This window comes from Papaver somniferum, chromosome 1 (assembly GCF_003573695.1).
Source record: "Papaver somniferum cultivar HN1 chromosome 1, ASM357369v1, whole genome shotgun sequence".
NCBI classification, from domain to species: Eukaryota; Viridiplantae; Streptophyta; class Magnoliopsida; order Ranunculales; family Papaveraceae; genus Papaver; species Papaver somniferum.
In genome coordinates, this window is record NC_039358.1 from 167,459,749 (window position 1) to 167,477,052 (window position 17,304).

Genomic DNA, 17,304 nt, shown 5'->3' on the forward strand with positions numbered 1-17,304 from the left:
AAGGAATTGAAGCTGAAGATGAAGAAAAAAAAGACTGAAACGGAATTTTATAAACTATGGGTTTGGGAGATATTTTTTCATAGAAAATGGGTGCGCACGTGAGTTTTTCTGAGCGTGGGTTTCATAGTGGAAAACATCTGAAAAATGGGGTTGTCTGTAGTTTTCACATAACTTAATACGCTGTTGTCGCTCAAAGACCAAGGAAACCTTGCCACTACTGCCGGCAAGCAGACATATAACGACCCAAGACCAGATCGGATCTGCTATGATATCTCGATGAACCGTTTTTTGGGGACTACTCAAAAATGGTGGGGGACTACTCTCCATTTTTTTGGGTGGATATTAGAAGTAATAATGAGTCACCCCTTATCAAACGTTTCTTCTAATACCAAACTTGCCCTTGATAATTAAATTAGTGTAATGATTAGTGAGTTAATTAATGATTAGTGAGATTAAATTAATAATTTGATTTTTTTCAAAAAAAGAATTATAGAGAGGGAGAAGAAGAAGATGAAGATGATAATGAAGATGAGGGTTTTAGAAGAAAAAAACTTAGATCTTTTTCTTTAAGAGGCACAACAAGAGTATGATGTTTTGGGTACTCACGGATACTTCAAATTTAGTTAATGGTACTTGAATTGGCCAAAACATTCCTAAAAATGAACAATTTACAAATTGATTTCGGTTAAGTTAACAAAGTTCGGTTACAACATTTGAAGAACAGGTAGCCGAACTCATTCTGCAAGTGTAGTTCGGTTAATGTTTCTAAAAACACAGGTAACCGAACTCAGCTTTAATGGAGTTTTTTCTTTCAGAGAAAAGTTCGGTTAGGAGAAAAAAAATTGCGACGTAACCGAACTAAAATTTCGGCTGGGAAAATAAAATGAAAAAATTTGCGACGTAACCGAACTCAATATATAGGTTTTCAGAGAAAAGTTCGGTTAGGAGAAAAAATTGCGACGTAACCGAACTTTTCTCTGAAAGAAAAAACCTCCATTAAAGTTGAGTTCGGCTAGTTCGACAAAGTTTTTCAGATAATTGCTAGCCAAACTTTTATCTGCAACTTCCATTTTCAACTCATTTTGATGATAACTTCTCATTTTTTCAAAGGAAAACGAATGAAAAGTAATGGGTTTGTTATAATTTTGATTTTTATTTTGTTTTGTTAATGATTTAAATTAAACTATATATAGAGGTGGTCGGTGGTGGTGGTTGTCGGTGGTGGTAGGTGGTGGTCGGTGGTGGTGAGCGGCGGTGGTGATGGGTAGAGATGGTTATATATAGGTGGTGGTGGTGTCGGGAGGAGAAGATTCTGTATATAGGTGAAGGGTAGGTTAGTCATTTCCACACTTTAGGACAGCCCTTATAAATATAGGGTAGATATTCCTATCACAAAGTAGTCCCCACCATTTTTGAGTAGTCCCCAAAAATTGGTTCTATCCGAAACTCCAAGAAGAAAATGAAACAGAACCACCTTCGGCCTTTATTAGGGTTTAAGAAGCAGAACACGATGGAATCGTGATCATATTGAAGAGAAATCAAACCCTGATTACATCAGTGGGAGAAGTAATGTTTCATTCTAGGTTTCGTCATAGACGATCTCATCTGAAGAGTAAAACAGTCGATATTCTTCTCAAAATCATCTCTTTATGTGCTGATGATGATCAAGAGTCTCACATTTCTCCTCCAATTGTTTATGATGCCCTAAATTCGGGTATTTGAATCAGCCACATTTATTTTTTTATGCTTAATTTCACTCTAGTAACCTTAATATAGTCCAATACTATAATTTTGCAAGATTTTATTAGGGTTCTTGTAGTTGTTGTTGGTTTTAATGTTTTGTTTTGCTATTTAGGTGTTCGAAGAAATGACTCAGAGATTGATTTAGTAAAAGATAAGAATGTTGAAGTAGTTTTAGGTGAGAGTGAAAAATTATCTATTGGGAATGATATAAGTGTTGATGAGAATTTGGTAACTGAGAATGTGAATTGCGCGACCGAGAATAATTTATTGAGTGATGAAAATGTTGAACCTTTAGGAGTAGAAGATTTGAGGATTGTAGATGAGGTTGCTTCTTCGGTGGTTAAGAACTGTTTTGATAAAAACATAGAGGAACCACAACAAGGAAATAAATATGTAACAGATGAAATTCGGGAACCAATTAGACATACAGAAGATATGCGAATGCAAAGTTCTTCCTCTGAGCAGAGTGTTGTGAATGTCAGTGGGGAGAGATGGGTTTGACGGAACCTATTAATTTGGACTCTTCTATTCGTTGTCTCACTGATGTGGATATTGAAGACGGTCAAATCTCCGATGGTTTAGGTCTCTACAATGAATTTGTTGGTTTAATACATGAGGGTCTTGCACAAAATGAAGAAAAGAGTGGTGGTGAAGACCATATTTATTATGAAGTTATTAAGGAGCGCGAGGTCGAGAATGGACATCAGGAAGATACGGGGGCAGAAGAAAAATATATGTCATCAACTTGTATTCAGAAAGAAAGTCAGATAAACACGAATGAGGGGAAACTTGATAGAGATTACGCACTAGGTGTTTGTAATAGAAATCTGAAACGGGGTTATGGGGAAAATTTGTTGCAAGGTGCAGGGAATAGTGGAAAGGAAAATGATGAAGTCAATGTAGATGCAATAGCAAAAAAAGTATGTTTGAGTGGTAAAGATCTTAGACGAGGTTATGGGGATGATCAGTTGCAAGAAGAAGGAAATAGCGGAAGGGAAAATAGTGAAGCCAAAGTGGTTGCAACAACAAAAGAAGTAGGCTTTTGTAATAGAAAGCTCGAACGGGGTTATGAGGATGACTGCTTGCGAGATGCAAGAATCAGTGGAAAAGAAAATGGTGAAGCTGAAGTGGCTGAAAAAACAAAGAAGGTACTAGCATATGATCTTTCTCATATGCATCTGTTTTTTTACTTGGTATTTTTTCGTAGTTTACTAATGTTTTTTGTGGTAGTAATCTGTCCTTAAAGTAATGTGTTGATGTTGGTTATTAGTTGCAGAACACTAAAGTTGGTGAAAAAAGATCAAGAGTTCTCAGTAATGAAAGAAAAGCTAAGAAAAAGGTATCTCATCTCATCTTCTCTTTTATTCTATTTTTGTTAGTGTTGGATAGTACTCTGTACGCTGATTATTGTAGTGTAAACCAGATTACGAGCACAGACTAAATCAGTTTGATATCATAGAACTTGCTCAGTTTGCTTTGGTGTCTTATGCTAATTCTGTTCACTATATTCTGAAATGTAGATGAACGAGAGAAAAAGAGAGCAGAAACGCGTAAAGAACAAGGAGTCAAGAGGTTGAGAATTGAACTACCAATTTCAAAACCAAAAGCACCAAAGTATTGCGAGTTTTATCTTAAAGGAAGATGTCAGAAGGTAGTCATCATTATTTCTTGTTTTTTCTCTTCGCTTCTCTTTTTTATGGCGTCTAACATTTTCTTGAACTGTTTTCTTATCAGGGCGATTCCTGCAAATTTTCCCATGATACAACTCCATTGACGAAATCCCAGGTACAATCATTTCAATCTTCCATGAAATACCTTTTAATAGTAAATTTTAGTGGAAATTGAATAAATACCCCTCAATCTCAGGGAGACCTTGTTTGCATGTTGTAAGTCTTCGTCTTAGTAATTCTTTGTCCCTTTTCTTACCAGTCATTTATTTCTCACAGCCATGTAAGTTTTTGGCACTCCAACAATGCTTGAAAGACGATGACTGTCCATTTGATCACCAACTCGACAAGTATCCATGTAACAACTATGCCTCCAACGGTTCTTGTTATAGAGGAGATAAATGCTTGTTCTCGCACAGGGTATGTTAATGTTCTATGAGTTTTCATTTGTAGATGCATCTAAGATACTAACTACTAAGTTCCTTATACCTAGGTTTGTCACCCCTCAATAGATCACTTGTTGGATGTCGGATTATCTTCATGTGTGGCATGTTGTAATGGGGGATATCTTTTGAGGCATCTTGAACTGAGCTCAAGTTTTCCTCTTCTGCACATAAGGGTGCTTTTCATTCCGTCACTTATCTTTTTTGTTTTTCTACTGATTATTAATTTATTATCATCATTCATCACAGATCGTGGAAACTCGCAAACCATCCCACGTTAACCAAACAGGAGTGGTGTCTCAGCCTTCACCGAGTCACTTAATTACGAAGAGAAACCTGAACACAAAGAACATTTCTCCTTGTACACTCAACACGATATCTGGTGGGGCGTTTGTGAAGACCCCCTCGTCAACAAGAATCCAAGTCCACAAGAACCCTGAGCAGAGCATGCTAGGAAAACTGAGACCACCTGCACAACCACCTAAAGGAGTAACATTAATCTCATTCGGCAAAACACCTCCCTGTAACTCCAGTAATAAGAGAGACTTTAGTGGCACTGAAGCTTGGACTCAAAAAGACCAAGAATCATTGAAAACGCCGCAAAGTTCGAATGAGATGTTCCAGGAGACTACACTGTCAACACCGTCTTCTGCTAGTCAATGTTCACAAAACCCACTACAGAACGTACAAAACAAGAATTCAGCTCAAAGAGCATCTTCATCAACCTTAGCTTTTGCAGCTAAGTAAGAATCAGAAATGATGAAGAATCGGTCGAAAATTCTCACCGGCTTGAGCACCACCTCCACCGACAATAGTAAGACACTGAGTAGCACTGCCAGTTGAAGCATTGATAACGTTCAAAATCGATTACTGAAAGCTTCTCCGGTACTTCAAGAATTCATGTTTGGTATTGGTGGTACGGATGGTAAACTGTAAATTGCAAAAACAAAAAACTATTGAAAGTATATTCCAATAAGTGAGAGCAACTTTTGAAATGAAGATTTTGATGAGATGCATATCCAGCGGTACGCAGCCTTCTCCCTTTTTGTTTACGTCTTAGGTTTATGCTTGTTTTTAGGAATTGATAATGGTCACCTCTCATATATGGACAACATGAAGAATATCTGTCATGATAAAAGATTTAACATGATTTATTTTTTTTTGTGATGTAGAACGTAGATTTAGCACTATGGATCTACTCGTGTATATGTTCTTAAATATTTGTACTCTTGAGATATCCTCTTGGTTTCTTCCAGGAATTTTCATTGTTACTTATCGAGCTGTTTTCCATGGGAAATGCTGTTTTCTGTGTATTTTCTTCTTTCAAAGTTGTTAGAATGGAGATTCTACCTTTTAATTTTAAAGGTTTAAATTACATCACGAACATTATCTTGGTTGAATTCTTGGTTGACTTTGGGTAACAAGCCCCCTCCATGTTTAGCATTTGTGGTACTACGCTTTCGGAAATCTAAATGCTTTGCTCCGTGAGGGATGGGAGTTTTCAAATCCTCATCTACTTGTTGTCTCAATCTACTTGTTGTCTCAATCTTTGTCCTTTGTTCCTAATGAACAAAAACCAAAGTATTAGTTAAACATAAGAAAATATTGTGTTATCAAATGAAATAGGAAATAGAACTAAAGAATAAAGTAAACACAACACTTAACAGACAATAGTTTGGTTACCTGGAAAAAAATGCGAGGAAACCGAACTAAATATTTCAAAAGTTCGGTTAGCCAGAAAAGCTAACGCCAAAACCGAACTCAGTCTTTACCTTTGAAAAATTGAGTTCGGTTACGAGAGTTTTTTATGCGAACACATCGAACTAACTATTCCAAAAGTTCGGTTACTGAGACAAATTATCGACAAAACCGAACTCATTCTTTCAAAGGAAACATTGAGTTCGGTTACGAGAAAGTCTTTTGCGAGCATACCGAACTATATAGTTCGGGATACAGATATTAATCTTATAGTTGCGAGCACACCGAACTGTTCTTATTTTGAAAGTTCGGTTATTAATTATAGGGTTACAGAAAACATTCTCCTAACCGAACTATCAACTGTAACTACCATTTTGAATGGGTTTTGATGATTTCTAATCGATTTCTTCAACAGATAACGAATTGAAAAGAATGGGTATGAAGGAAGTTACCCGCGGATTTGCATTTCACTTGAATCAGACTTCTGTTTTGCGGTTGGATGATTGATTTTGCCTGTAAACGGTTCTTCAAGTTCTTTGAACTTTAGCAATTCTTTTGGGAGATTCACTATATGTGGGAGTCCCGGACTCAATCCTGGTTGTCTGGGTGTGTTTTTGGCACGCATTGCTTATAAAGATTGATTAATCGACAATGAAATTTTTTCGAATCGATGATTAACGTCGATGTTGCAGTGTTGACGATGAAGAAGAAGAAGAGGAGGAAGAGGAGGAAGAAGATAAAGAAAAAAAAAGAATCAGTTTTGAAACTGATTTTAGGTTTTAAATTAGATTTTAATTAGGATTTAATTAGTGGGTTGGATTAGTGGGTAGTGGGTTAGATTAGTGGGTTATTAGAGTTAGTTATAACTTTAATTAGAATAAGGGCAGATTAGTCTTCCTTAATCTTTTAAAACACACTTATAATGTAGGGGTGGACATTTGTATCACAAAGTAGTCCCCACCTTTTTTGAGTAGTCCCCAAAAAATCGTTCATCTCGATCAACTAAAAGCCCAAGTAAACCGAGCGCAAGCTACCGGTTGCCCTTAACATTTTGTCTCATTTATGGATGGGAACCATAATGATCTTGAGTCTCGACTGCTAATTTTTTTGAGGACCCTGCTTGGAGTAAGTTAATGAGTTTGGAATGATATTTTACTGTTTGGTTTGCAGAATAGACAATTTACCTCGTAAATCATTATTAAGTGCCAGTTTTTGGCGCACCAAGCATGCATTAAATTACAAGTGTTCCCTAAATCAATTGATCCCACTAACGGTAAGTAATTGCTAAACAGCAATACTACTGTTTGGTCTTAACTTTTTACTCAATTATTTGAGGGGACCCCAAATAATTTACAAGGTTCCCAACAGCCTTCTTCACAAGTGAATATACTTTTGTCTTATAGATTCATCAAACACTGAACAAATACTGAACAGCTTTTGTTAAGAATAACACTATTAGAACAACGACTAGATACTGTACACCTTCAAAAGCATGATCCAGAAATCTCGTTTATTTATTCTGTAAACTGATACCCTGTCTCACCCTCCGATCATGCAGGACAAAGTGGTACTTTTGAGTGACAAAGTGCGTGGTACTTTGAAGTAGCAAACCTCAAGATGAGAAGCTATAATTGTGCGTTTTATTCAGTGAGGAAGCTAATGAACCAATGATCGTGTTATTAAATGTTAAGTTAGGGTTTAATGTGACTTTGATTGTTGGAAATACTAATTTGTAATCTGGATTTAGTTTTGGTATGAACAGTATTTGGTCTTGATGTGAGAATAGTCTAGAGAGTCGGCTAAGTCCAGAGAGTTTTGTATACGAAAAGAAATGGATGAGTATGATGTATTCTAGAAACACCTAGGATTGTGTAATGTTAGTCAAAGTTAGAAATACTTAGAGATAAAGGAAGAGAAATCTCTAGACAAAACTAGAGTGGTCTAGGTCTGTGGTCATATGTACGTCCAGAGAACTCTAGACTTTGTAAGAGCATCCACGGTGGGCGAGTATAACCAAATTTATGGGATGAGATCCTAACACAGTGGGACGGAGTAAAGATCAAATTTGGACCAAAGATCAAATTCCAGACCAAATATGGTCGCGACCAAATCCCAAATTCTAATATAGTCGGACGTAAATTTAAAGTACGCTTGATGCTGGGCGTAAATTTAAAGTACGCTTGTTAACGGGCGGAGATTTAAATTACGCCCGATGAAATTTTAATTAAATAAAAAAGAAAAAGGAATGAGGCGGACTTTTAAAGTCCGCCTGTTAAAATTTGAAAAGAATGGGGCGGACTTTTAAAGTCCGCCTGTTAAAATTTACAAAGGATGGGGCGGACTTTTAAAGTCCGCCTGTTAAAATTTACAAAGGATGGGGCGGACTTTTAAAGTCCGCCTGACGAAATTTTAATCATGTACCGTTGCGTCACACCACGGACTAAACCCAAATTTTGGTCTTTTTTTTGATCTTTGATCTTTGGTTTTGATCGCACCACTGCAGTTGCTCTAAGGTTCGGCAGTTTAAGCCTATAAAAAGGCAATGAATGTATCTGTTGTACTTGACCAAGAACATCAATAAAAAGTGAGTTTACAGTGTAAGTCTTGTTCCAGCAGGAGGTCTATATGAGCAACTAATCACTATGCTCATATATCTCCATGATCATCAAAACATCCTAAAAAAACCAACAGATTGCTATGAATTAATGCTTCGGGGTGCTTTCACATGCATATGGAGAAGGGAGTTGGAGAACTTTCTTAATTAGTGCCAAAACAACTAAAACTTCCAACCAAAAAGTATACGTAATTAGCAAAGTACTAAAGCGGGCGTAACCCTTACATTTGGTTAATTCTAGGGATATTTAACCAAAAAATTGAAAGATACAACGTCCACTTAAGTAGTTTCGATTGCACATAATATCATCTTTGAAATTGTTAATGTGTCTTTGATTCCCCAATAATTATTATTGACGGCCATTTACATAATTAGTAATTGTTGCAGGAAATTTGGATGCAGCTCCATGCATTCGACCCTATAGAGCTTATATAGGAGTATTTTTTTAGCAACCACATACTACCGAATATCCTAGCACTAGCAGCCTCATTTGTATCTTAGGAAATTAGGTTAGAAGTTGGATCACTTGCAACAAAGCTCTCTTTATGTAACAATAACTGAATTAGAGGGGTGATTATTGAGAGGCTACTTATATGGAAGGTTAAGTAATCACCATTGCATGACGCAAACAAACTCACTAATTTATAGAATAGCGAGCTAATTTTTATGAATAAATGATGAAAAAACTACTTAAAGGAGGAAAAAACAAAAACATGTTGCTAAATGGAATCACCTAAAAATAACTGATACATTAATCAAAACCACATAAATTAAACAATAAAGTCCATAATATTGCTATACCAAATTAACATCCCATTTTTCTCCCTTCACCAAAAATACCAAGAGAAGGGAAAAAAAAAAACACTCAAAAAACCCAAAAAAATGATTAGTTCCTCATTTGATATTTTCTTCTTTGAGGACTAAACATGTATGATCCCAATGTATCTCCAAATAAAACCTCAGTTGGCAAATACATTATTATCAAAACAAATTAAAGGGCAATGTCATGCATATTTACATACTAGAATTAATATTAATACTGGTCATAAACTTATTAATTTATATATAAAATCTCTTAACGAAAACACTCTTCCTTGATCAAAGCTAATATATGTTGGTGCCGACGATCCACGTGATGAGTATAGATGGATATCGATCATCTAAGTAAGATGATATAAATGAAGAGGATCTGACCGAGGATCCTCTCGGAGTAAAAAAGAGGAAAACAAAAAAACTCATCAACCATAGTGAATTAAAAATACCAGCTAGCTGTCATGTAGTATTTTCTATATACTGACACAAACACTCGATCCGAAGTCCTTCCGCCGCTCATTATATTCTCCAATGCCAATTCTTCTGTATCCCCACCCTGTGTCGTATCCGCGAACTTGATGACTACAAAGAGAAAGGAAAAGAAAAGGATCTATCTAGCAAGCTAAAAAACGCATGCTAGACGGAAGAAAGAAAGAAAAGAGTTAATGAGTGTAGCGCGATGTAGTCACAAATGAATTTTCCTTCCGTTAGTCAGATCAAAGGATCGAGTGACACTGTCGATCCATAAAATCGTCAGACCAATTAGTGGTACCACCGCCACCACCGACACTCAAAGAATTCCAAAAGATAGAAGAATTATTGTCAGGAGAACCGTTAATATTATTTTGTTGATCATTCATCAACGATGAGTTGTGATCAAAAGGAGAATTCCAACCCAATTTGTTTTTGTTATTCCCATCTTCAATTTTCACTGTCTCTGCAACTTTAACACTAACCGTTCTTGAATCATTCTCTCCCAGTTCAAATGGTAAATCTTGATAATGAGTATTACCAGTAGGTATGCTGATACTTTCTTTCATACCACCCCAACTCGATTTTTGATTCTCAAGACTGGAAGTTACTAACGTTGTTGGCGAAGTAGTTGAAGTAGTTCCGAATAACGAAAAATTTGAAAGAAGCGAATTCGAACTAGTACTGATAGGATTAAATACATTTTTATAACCGTTAATATTTGCACCGCTACTACTTAAATATGTAGAAGAGAAATTCAAACCCAAACCACCGAATTGAGGTTGAAGAATATTATCATAACCATTATTCGCTAGGGTTTCTCTTGAAAAAACAAAAGATGGTGGTGACCTAGGAATTGCAAGGTTATTTATATCAGATAATTGATTACTTGGTAAGTTGCTGTAGAATAAAGAAGTACCATGGTGACTTGTGGAAGTTGCGGCAGCTTTAGATATCCCAATTATCTGATCACGGTTATTATGATGACTCTGTGTTGTTGCTGATATTGATGATGAATTAGGTTTCTTGATTCTTTTGTTTTTACGACAACCGCCACCCACCGGGACGTTACGTAAAGTACCACCTCTTGTCCAGTAACGTTTACAAGCTTTGCAGAAATGACGAGGTTGAGATAAACTGTAATTGTTGTAGTAACAGAATTTTGTGTTTGAAGAATCACAACGAGGGCATCTTTGCACTGCTCTTGGATTATTATTACTATCCCCTGCTTGCTGAATAATATTAGTATTCGTTAATATTGCTGCTGCTGCTGTCTGCTTACTTTGATCCATAACTCTATTACCACTCGAAGCCATCATCTCTAAAACCTCATGATCGGTAGTCGGATTTGAAATGAAGAAAAGAAGAGAAGAGAAGAGAAAGAAATGAACGTAGAGTTAAGGAGGGGATGAAAAGAATAACAACACAACACAGATATTCCTATCCAAGTGCTAAGATACAAAGTAGTCATGTTATGTGTTTAATAATTGAGTCTTAGAGAGAGAGAAAGAGAGAAGTTGTGTGGCCATTCGTTATTAGGAGAATTAGGAGAGAGAGATGGTTGCCATTATCTATTTATTCCTTTACACGGTTGCCCAAGAAATTTTCTTGTTGTCTTTGAAAAGAATCGGTTAGATGAGTTAAAACAACGAGTAAACAGACAAGGCAGCAGGTGGCTACGTGAGTTTCCGTATATTTATTTTTTTCTTGTATGATGAGTTGGAACGCGGGAGGATGTCATGTATGAATGTCGTACTGCCGTTGGGTTGTCCATTTTCTGTAACCCTAGCTAGTAGTTGCTGTTCCTGTTGTTTTACCACAACTGTATCATTTGGCTTGAATGTTAATTGTGTCATTGTGTGTATAGCCCATTCTTTGATTAGTTCTGGCATTCACTATTTGTTTGTCTTTACCTTGTGAAATGGGAAACCACGAGGTTCATATTTATTTGTCAAGAAACTCAAGGAACTCAAGTTATGCAAATACTGTGTAAGCCAAATTTGAGCAGAACCTAATAAACTTGAGTGCACGATACACCTACTATCTGCGGATATGTGGTTCAAGATAATCGAACTCTCAAGTTTTTCTTCCTGTTTCCATCCCACCCAGACAAGTAATATCTTCAATTTATGGCTAGCTTGGCCGGTTTGACATCATCCTAATGAACACTTTCTCCAGAGATGTCACTTTCTACAATTCCATGTATTATTATTTATGAAAAACGTATATAGACTAATTAAACCCGATGTTTCAGAAATTTCTAGAAATATTGGTATGAGTTTTGCATAAGCCGGATGATCACCATTCCGGTGTTACTTCTGTTGCCGCCTGGGTGAAATTCACTAATTTTAACCCACAATAATACCCGTCTCTCCTTGGATTTGGTATGTGTGAGTGTGAGGAGTTTATCTCTGAGAATGTGGGTGTTGGATAGAATACGTAGCCAACAACAGCAAGGGACAAGAGTCATAGCTCATTACGTTAAATTTTAATTAATATCTAATCCTCTGTTTTACACTTCCTTCCACGTGAAGGATCCATTGAGGGTCACAGAGATATATTCAATTCCGTCTACAGTAAAAGCCAATTAAGATTGATTAAACAGGATTTAAGGGTCTTGTTGTTTAATCTAACATATGCTAGCTAATTCTTTCAAAGCATTAAAATTAAAGAGAACAGATTGGAATGAATACTGCTTTGTTATTATTATTATTGTATACAAAATGCAGAGAGAGCACAAAAGCAGATAATGAATCCCATCAAGTTCAAGATTAATAATATATTCCTAAGAATCAACATTTACAGACTCCCAACTTAATTCCTAGTATATACGAATACATTCTCTTATTGCACGTTCTAAAAGAAAATTCAGACTCCAATATAATTTGTGTACAATTTATGGAAGAAAATAAAGAAGAGAGGGAATCCCAATAAGGTACAGTTTCAATTGCAAATCCAAGACAGTAAGACAACATGTATATCCACACTTCCAAATTAGGTGCAGCGAATACTAAATAGTCAATACCATATATAGTTTCACCGTTCGCATTGATCCAAGGCTCGCTGTCTACCTCATGTATACGTTGTAGCAATATTGTTCTAGCAGATTAGCGGTGTGTGTAGTACATTACTCATGACATTCCAATGTCAAGTGTATACATGTACATTATCCGTCTTCGAGCTACCCTTCCGGGATTTTCATTTTCCATCATATATTCTTTTGTTTGTTTGGGGCGAGCATCTCTCCTTCAAAGAAGAGAATGAACTAAATCAAATGATGATTATTTTTAAATCAGTAAAGGTTTTGATGCTAATCAAATCATGATTTTGAGGCTAACTCTCTGGACAGATGTATATTAGGCCGTCGCTGGCTATAGCTAGGCAACGGCCTACGGCTCCCAACTCTTGGGCCCCCAAATTATGTATATGTTGCTGTAGGTTATTTTCTATTTTGTGCATTGCGGATTCGTTTCGAATTGTTTTTTTTCCAAATTAAAACAATTATTTTAACATTTGTTTTTCAATTCTTATTTTAATTTAGTTATTTTGCTTTAGGCCTTTAGCCTTAGGGTTCACTTACTGGTTTAAAACTTTTAAGTCTTTTCTCTTTCAACTTAGTTTATGTTGTGTTGTAATTACTATTTACAAAATGGTGATTGTTAAATTTTAATTGTTAGTTAACTGTCATGGTCACACGAATTTGGCATGTTTTGTGCATACTTTCAATTCCAATCATGGGTTTTAGAAAGAAAGAATGCACGAATGGTGCTTCTAAAAGACAGACGAAGCAGAGCCGAAAAACTTACAAGTTCTATGCGAGGAACAATGAATAATATTTGGTTTCAAATGATGACAATCATGGAGAAACAATGAATGACTGTGACGAAAAATGGAAAAATTTGGTTAATGAGATGGAAACCAATGGTGATTTATTGGACAATGATGATAATACACATTGGAAATATGAAAAGGTCTAGAATTATCACCACCAAATACAAAGGAGATTGGGCAAGATGAAGCGAGCATAGGGGACAAGAATTATCATCATCGAATACAAAAGAGATCGGGCACTATGAAGTTGAACATGAAGAATATTAACATTGAATATTTATGATCCGTGAAATTGGGGTAACAATATTAACCAAAGTATAAGAGATGTTTCGGTAAAGAAAGGTCCAATAAGAGAACTCGATAATAATTTTTGGATTTCCTTTCGATATTATAATTGATGATTTCACGTCGTAAAGAGCAGGAAGATTGGTTTTTGTCAAGTGATAAGGTATTTTCTCTGTATTAGTTTTCTTTTCTTTTCTTTTTTATATATTTTTTTTATCAATTCGTAAAAAAAAAAATTATTTTTCTAATCTAGGCCCTAGTTTCAGTAAGTTCGCCTAGGGCCTCTAAAAACTTTGCTACGGCCCTATATCTATATTATAAAAAGAAGTGGTGTGTGTGTAGCCTTACAAATCCGACCATCGATTTCGTCATCCCACGATGGAGATTTATCGGTTATATGTCCTATATAGACGTCCGTCCGATCCCTTGGCTTCCTACTAAAAATATGATTCTAAAGATTATTTAACGACATCGGATCCTTGGATTTCTTAATTTGACTGCAGCGTCGGATTTCCTAATTTGACTAAGTTTCCGTTAATATAGGCTAACACTAAGTAGATGTATTTATAGAATAGAAGAGGGTCATTCTTTAACGGTTTCACCAACAGATGGTCTTCTATCTATAGTTCTTCCCCTCCATTAACGACTTCTAATTCTTAACTTCGTCTCTCTGTATCATAATAATACTGAGTTATTAATACTAAGTTATTATTATGGATGATTTAAAGGATGGATACGGTGAAATAAAAGAAAACAGAGCTGATGATTTAAAAAAAAATGGTCTAAAGAGGAAAGGAGAAGAAAGAAAACCTAATAGAGGAAGAGGAGTGAATTGGGTAAGAAGTTTTATGTTTAATGCAACCAAATATCTCCTTACTAATACATCTTCACGGAAAACATATGGCTAAGGGTCTGTTTGGCGGATGACCCTCCATGAAGATTATTCGTACACACCAGATATACTCTGGTCCATCGAACTTTCAATCATCCAATAAGCATAATGATTTGTACCATAACTTTCTCAAGAAAATTTAAGTTAGCCTCAACTAATCTAAAAGCTATTTTTAAAAAACAAATAAAATAAAAAACATGGTAAAGATTTATGTGTGAGATTTAAGTGTCACAACCCCGACCAACAAAACATTAGGGAATGTTTAAGGGCCACGGTCGGGGCTGTAAGCCCCGGCTAATTTGACCTGACCAACAAAATAATATAGTATTCTTAAGGGACCACGGCCCCGGCTAATTTGACCCGATCAACAAAATACTATGGTATCCTCAAGGGACCACGGCCGGGGCTGTAAGCCCCGGCTAATTTGACACAACCACAAATACTAGGGACGCAATTCCGAACTAACTTATAAGCTCGATGTTTGACCGTTATAATCTAATTAGTTCTGCGAATGACTAAAATTTTTTTTGGTAGAATACGGATCAGCTGATCAAACAACAAAACGAAAACGAAAAAGATTGAGCCCACCCGTGTGTGTATACATATATATGTAAACAATTTAATCTAGTCCTAGATCCTTGCATAGAGAATTAGTCTAGCCCGCGCGTATGCTACGTTAATGTGAATTATTTATCCGGAGATTCTTGAGATGGATTAATGGTTAAGAAGATCCCTTGCGTAACTTTTTGGTCGGTGGTGAGTTGCTGATACGGATACACGGATAGGGTGTGAACTGTGACGATTTACATGAGTCAGTCGATTAACCCTTAGAATTAGAAAAAAACCCACTAGCTAGTTGGTCCCTATTGTTTTAGTTTTCAGTGAAACATCCTTTTCAAACTCCACCATTGATCAGAGAAAAAGGGTTTTCAAAAGAAGCTAGCAGCATGTGGATCTGATCTTTATCTTCTTCAGTAGGGAACAAGTGATTGAGGAGCTAGCTTGCCGTGGGTTGTTATATATATATATATATATATTAGTTACAGAATTCACTTTTGTGTTTCAAAAACCGTTAAGAGATATTCAAAGGACTGCCAGATTCAGAAAGAGAGAAAGAATAATTAACCAGAACCCATGTGATGAGCATGCATTTTAGATTCTTTCTTTCTTTCTTTTACAAATGAAGAAAGAAAAGTGAAAACATGGGAATTGAAACTGGAGGATGAGAAGGTGGAATTAAATAGATCTTGGTTGTCTGCCGAGGGATCTCCTCTTGCTCAAACCCCAATGCTGCATCAGTACTTCCATGATTATTGCATGCCAAATTATTGCAAATAATTCTTACCAACTGATGGGCTTAATTTTCTACTTCTTTTCTTCCTTCTATCATGGACCAGTATATTAAGAAACCTGATATAGTAGATTAGGTCCGATTGAGTGTTATATAACAGAGGTTCTCCCGAGAGCGGTTAAGGTCTGGTTATGATCTTATCAGGGGAAAGGTTCAGAAACCAGATAAGCAGAAAGCATTTTTAAATTTTTATCGGCACTTGGAATGCATTAGGAAATAGTAATTCTAAACATATACAGGCGGTTTGGTTCTTTCTTTTTGTGATCGGTATAAAAAGATACGGTGTTCACGAATTTTGAACTCATGTCCTACCGAATACTGAATTATTTAATCACTGTACTATAATGACATTGGCTGAGTGGACGGTTTTATTTGGACGGTATGTTTAGCATGACTGATTCAGAAATGACCCAATAACAGCAAGTCTTATGATGGAAGAGTTCCATTTTCCATCTTCCACGCCACCTCAGCATTTGAAACCGTGGATGGAAGTGCAAGTGTAGTGGTGGAATAGTGAAAACGCTATTCTTAATAGCGCTAAAAAAACGCTATTAAGAATAGCGTTTTTTTCTCAGCCGTTAGATTTCAACAAATCATCCTAAATCTACGGACAAAAAAAAAACGCTATTCTTATTGGCGTTCAGATGGATTCCACGAACCCTTCCACAAAACGGTGGAACCTTGCTTGGATTTTCTGTGGAAAACCCCAACTTGGAAGCCATTAAACTTGACATTCTATGATTTTTCCACACTTGGAATAGGTTGGATTCCACCATAAAACTTGTTCTAAAAGACGTGAAAGTAGTCGAACAAAATAGCTAGCTAGACAGCGATGATGCAATTAACGACTAAATATCTACCAGACAAGAACAGTTACTTGATTATTCCATTACAATTTACAAGCATGAGGAATGAGACCCTAATAAAACAACGATAACTACCTAAGGTCCTGATCTGACGAAATTAATCGACTTAACTAAGGATATTATTAGCTTACTCCTGTTAACCACTATGCTTTTCACATCAGCTGCGGTGCCCGCTCACTGGCACATGCTTCTAATTGGTTGCACCAACAGAATTTTTTTATTTTGAGCAGTTGATCTCATTTATGATTCAAAGTCTCACTGAAATATACTCCCTCCGTCCCTAATTAGATGACCTATTTGGTTTTAAATTTTGTCCCATAAATAGATGACCTATTTTTGTTACTATAAAAAATATGTGTAATTTGATAGTTATGTTTATATTCGTTATGTATGTGTTTTAAAATGTTTTTCAACGGTATAAAATTTACGAAAAACCATGATATAATTTAAAAGATAAATCATTTTTAAGTTTTATTAACATCTTTGTCTTAAAAATTGTTCAAATTACAACTAAATCATCTAATTAGAGACGGAGGAAGGATTACCCTATTATTAGAAATATAAATCCAATTGCCGCGGCGACATCGTTCCAAGATAATATTGGTAAATGCCGAGCCTACGTGTAAAATG

General features: G+C 36.0%; 2 protein-coding genes across 5 annotated transcripts; one reads left to right on the forward strand and one right to left on the reverse strand.

Annotated features, from left to right (window-relative positions):
- The first annotated feature begins 1,506 nt into the window (after positions 1-1,506).
- On the forward strand, positions 1,507-5,150 carry LOC113307457. 4 transcript variants are annotated; one of them, XM_026555959.1, is made up of 8 exons: positions 1,507-1,714; positions 1,856-2,891; positions 3,014-3,082; positions 3,264-3,394; positions 3,478-3,528; positions 3,690-3,830; positions 3,904-4,029; positions 4,103-5,150. In XM_026555959.1, the coding sequence occupies exons 2-4, from the start codon at positions 2,235-2,237 to the stop codon at positions 3,318-3,320; spliced, it is 783 nt and encodes a 260-aa protein (XP_026411744.1). In that variant the 5' UTR covers positions 1,507-1,714; positions 1,856-2,234; the 3' UTR covers positions 3,321-3,394; positions 3,478-3,528; positions 3,690-3,830; positions 3,904-4,029; positions 4,103-5,150. The 4 variants fall into 4 exon arrangements, with proteins under 4 accessions (XP_026411744.1, XP_026411745.1, XP_026411743.1 ...); XM_026555960.1 differs by lacking the exon at positions 3,904-4,029 and having other exon boundaries at positions 3,673-3,830; XM_026555958.1 differs by lacking the exon at positions 3,904-4,029.
- A 3,746-nt stretch (positions 5,151-8,896) lies between these two features.
- On the reverse strand, positions 8,897-10,997 carry LOC113307503 (dof zinc finger protein DOF1.4-like). Its single transcript, XM_026555962.1, has one exon. It carries the CDS (start codon positions 10,766-10,768, stop codon positions 9,695-9,697), a length of 1,074 nt encoding a protein of 357 aa, XP_026411747.1. The 5' UTR covers positions 10,769-10,997; the 3' UTR covers positions 8,897-9,694.
- Between the last annotated feature and the right edge of the window lie 6,307 nt (positions 10,998-17,304).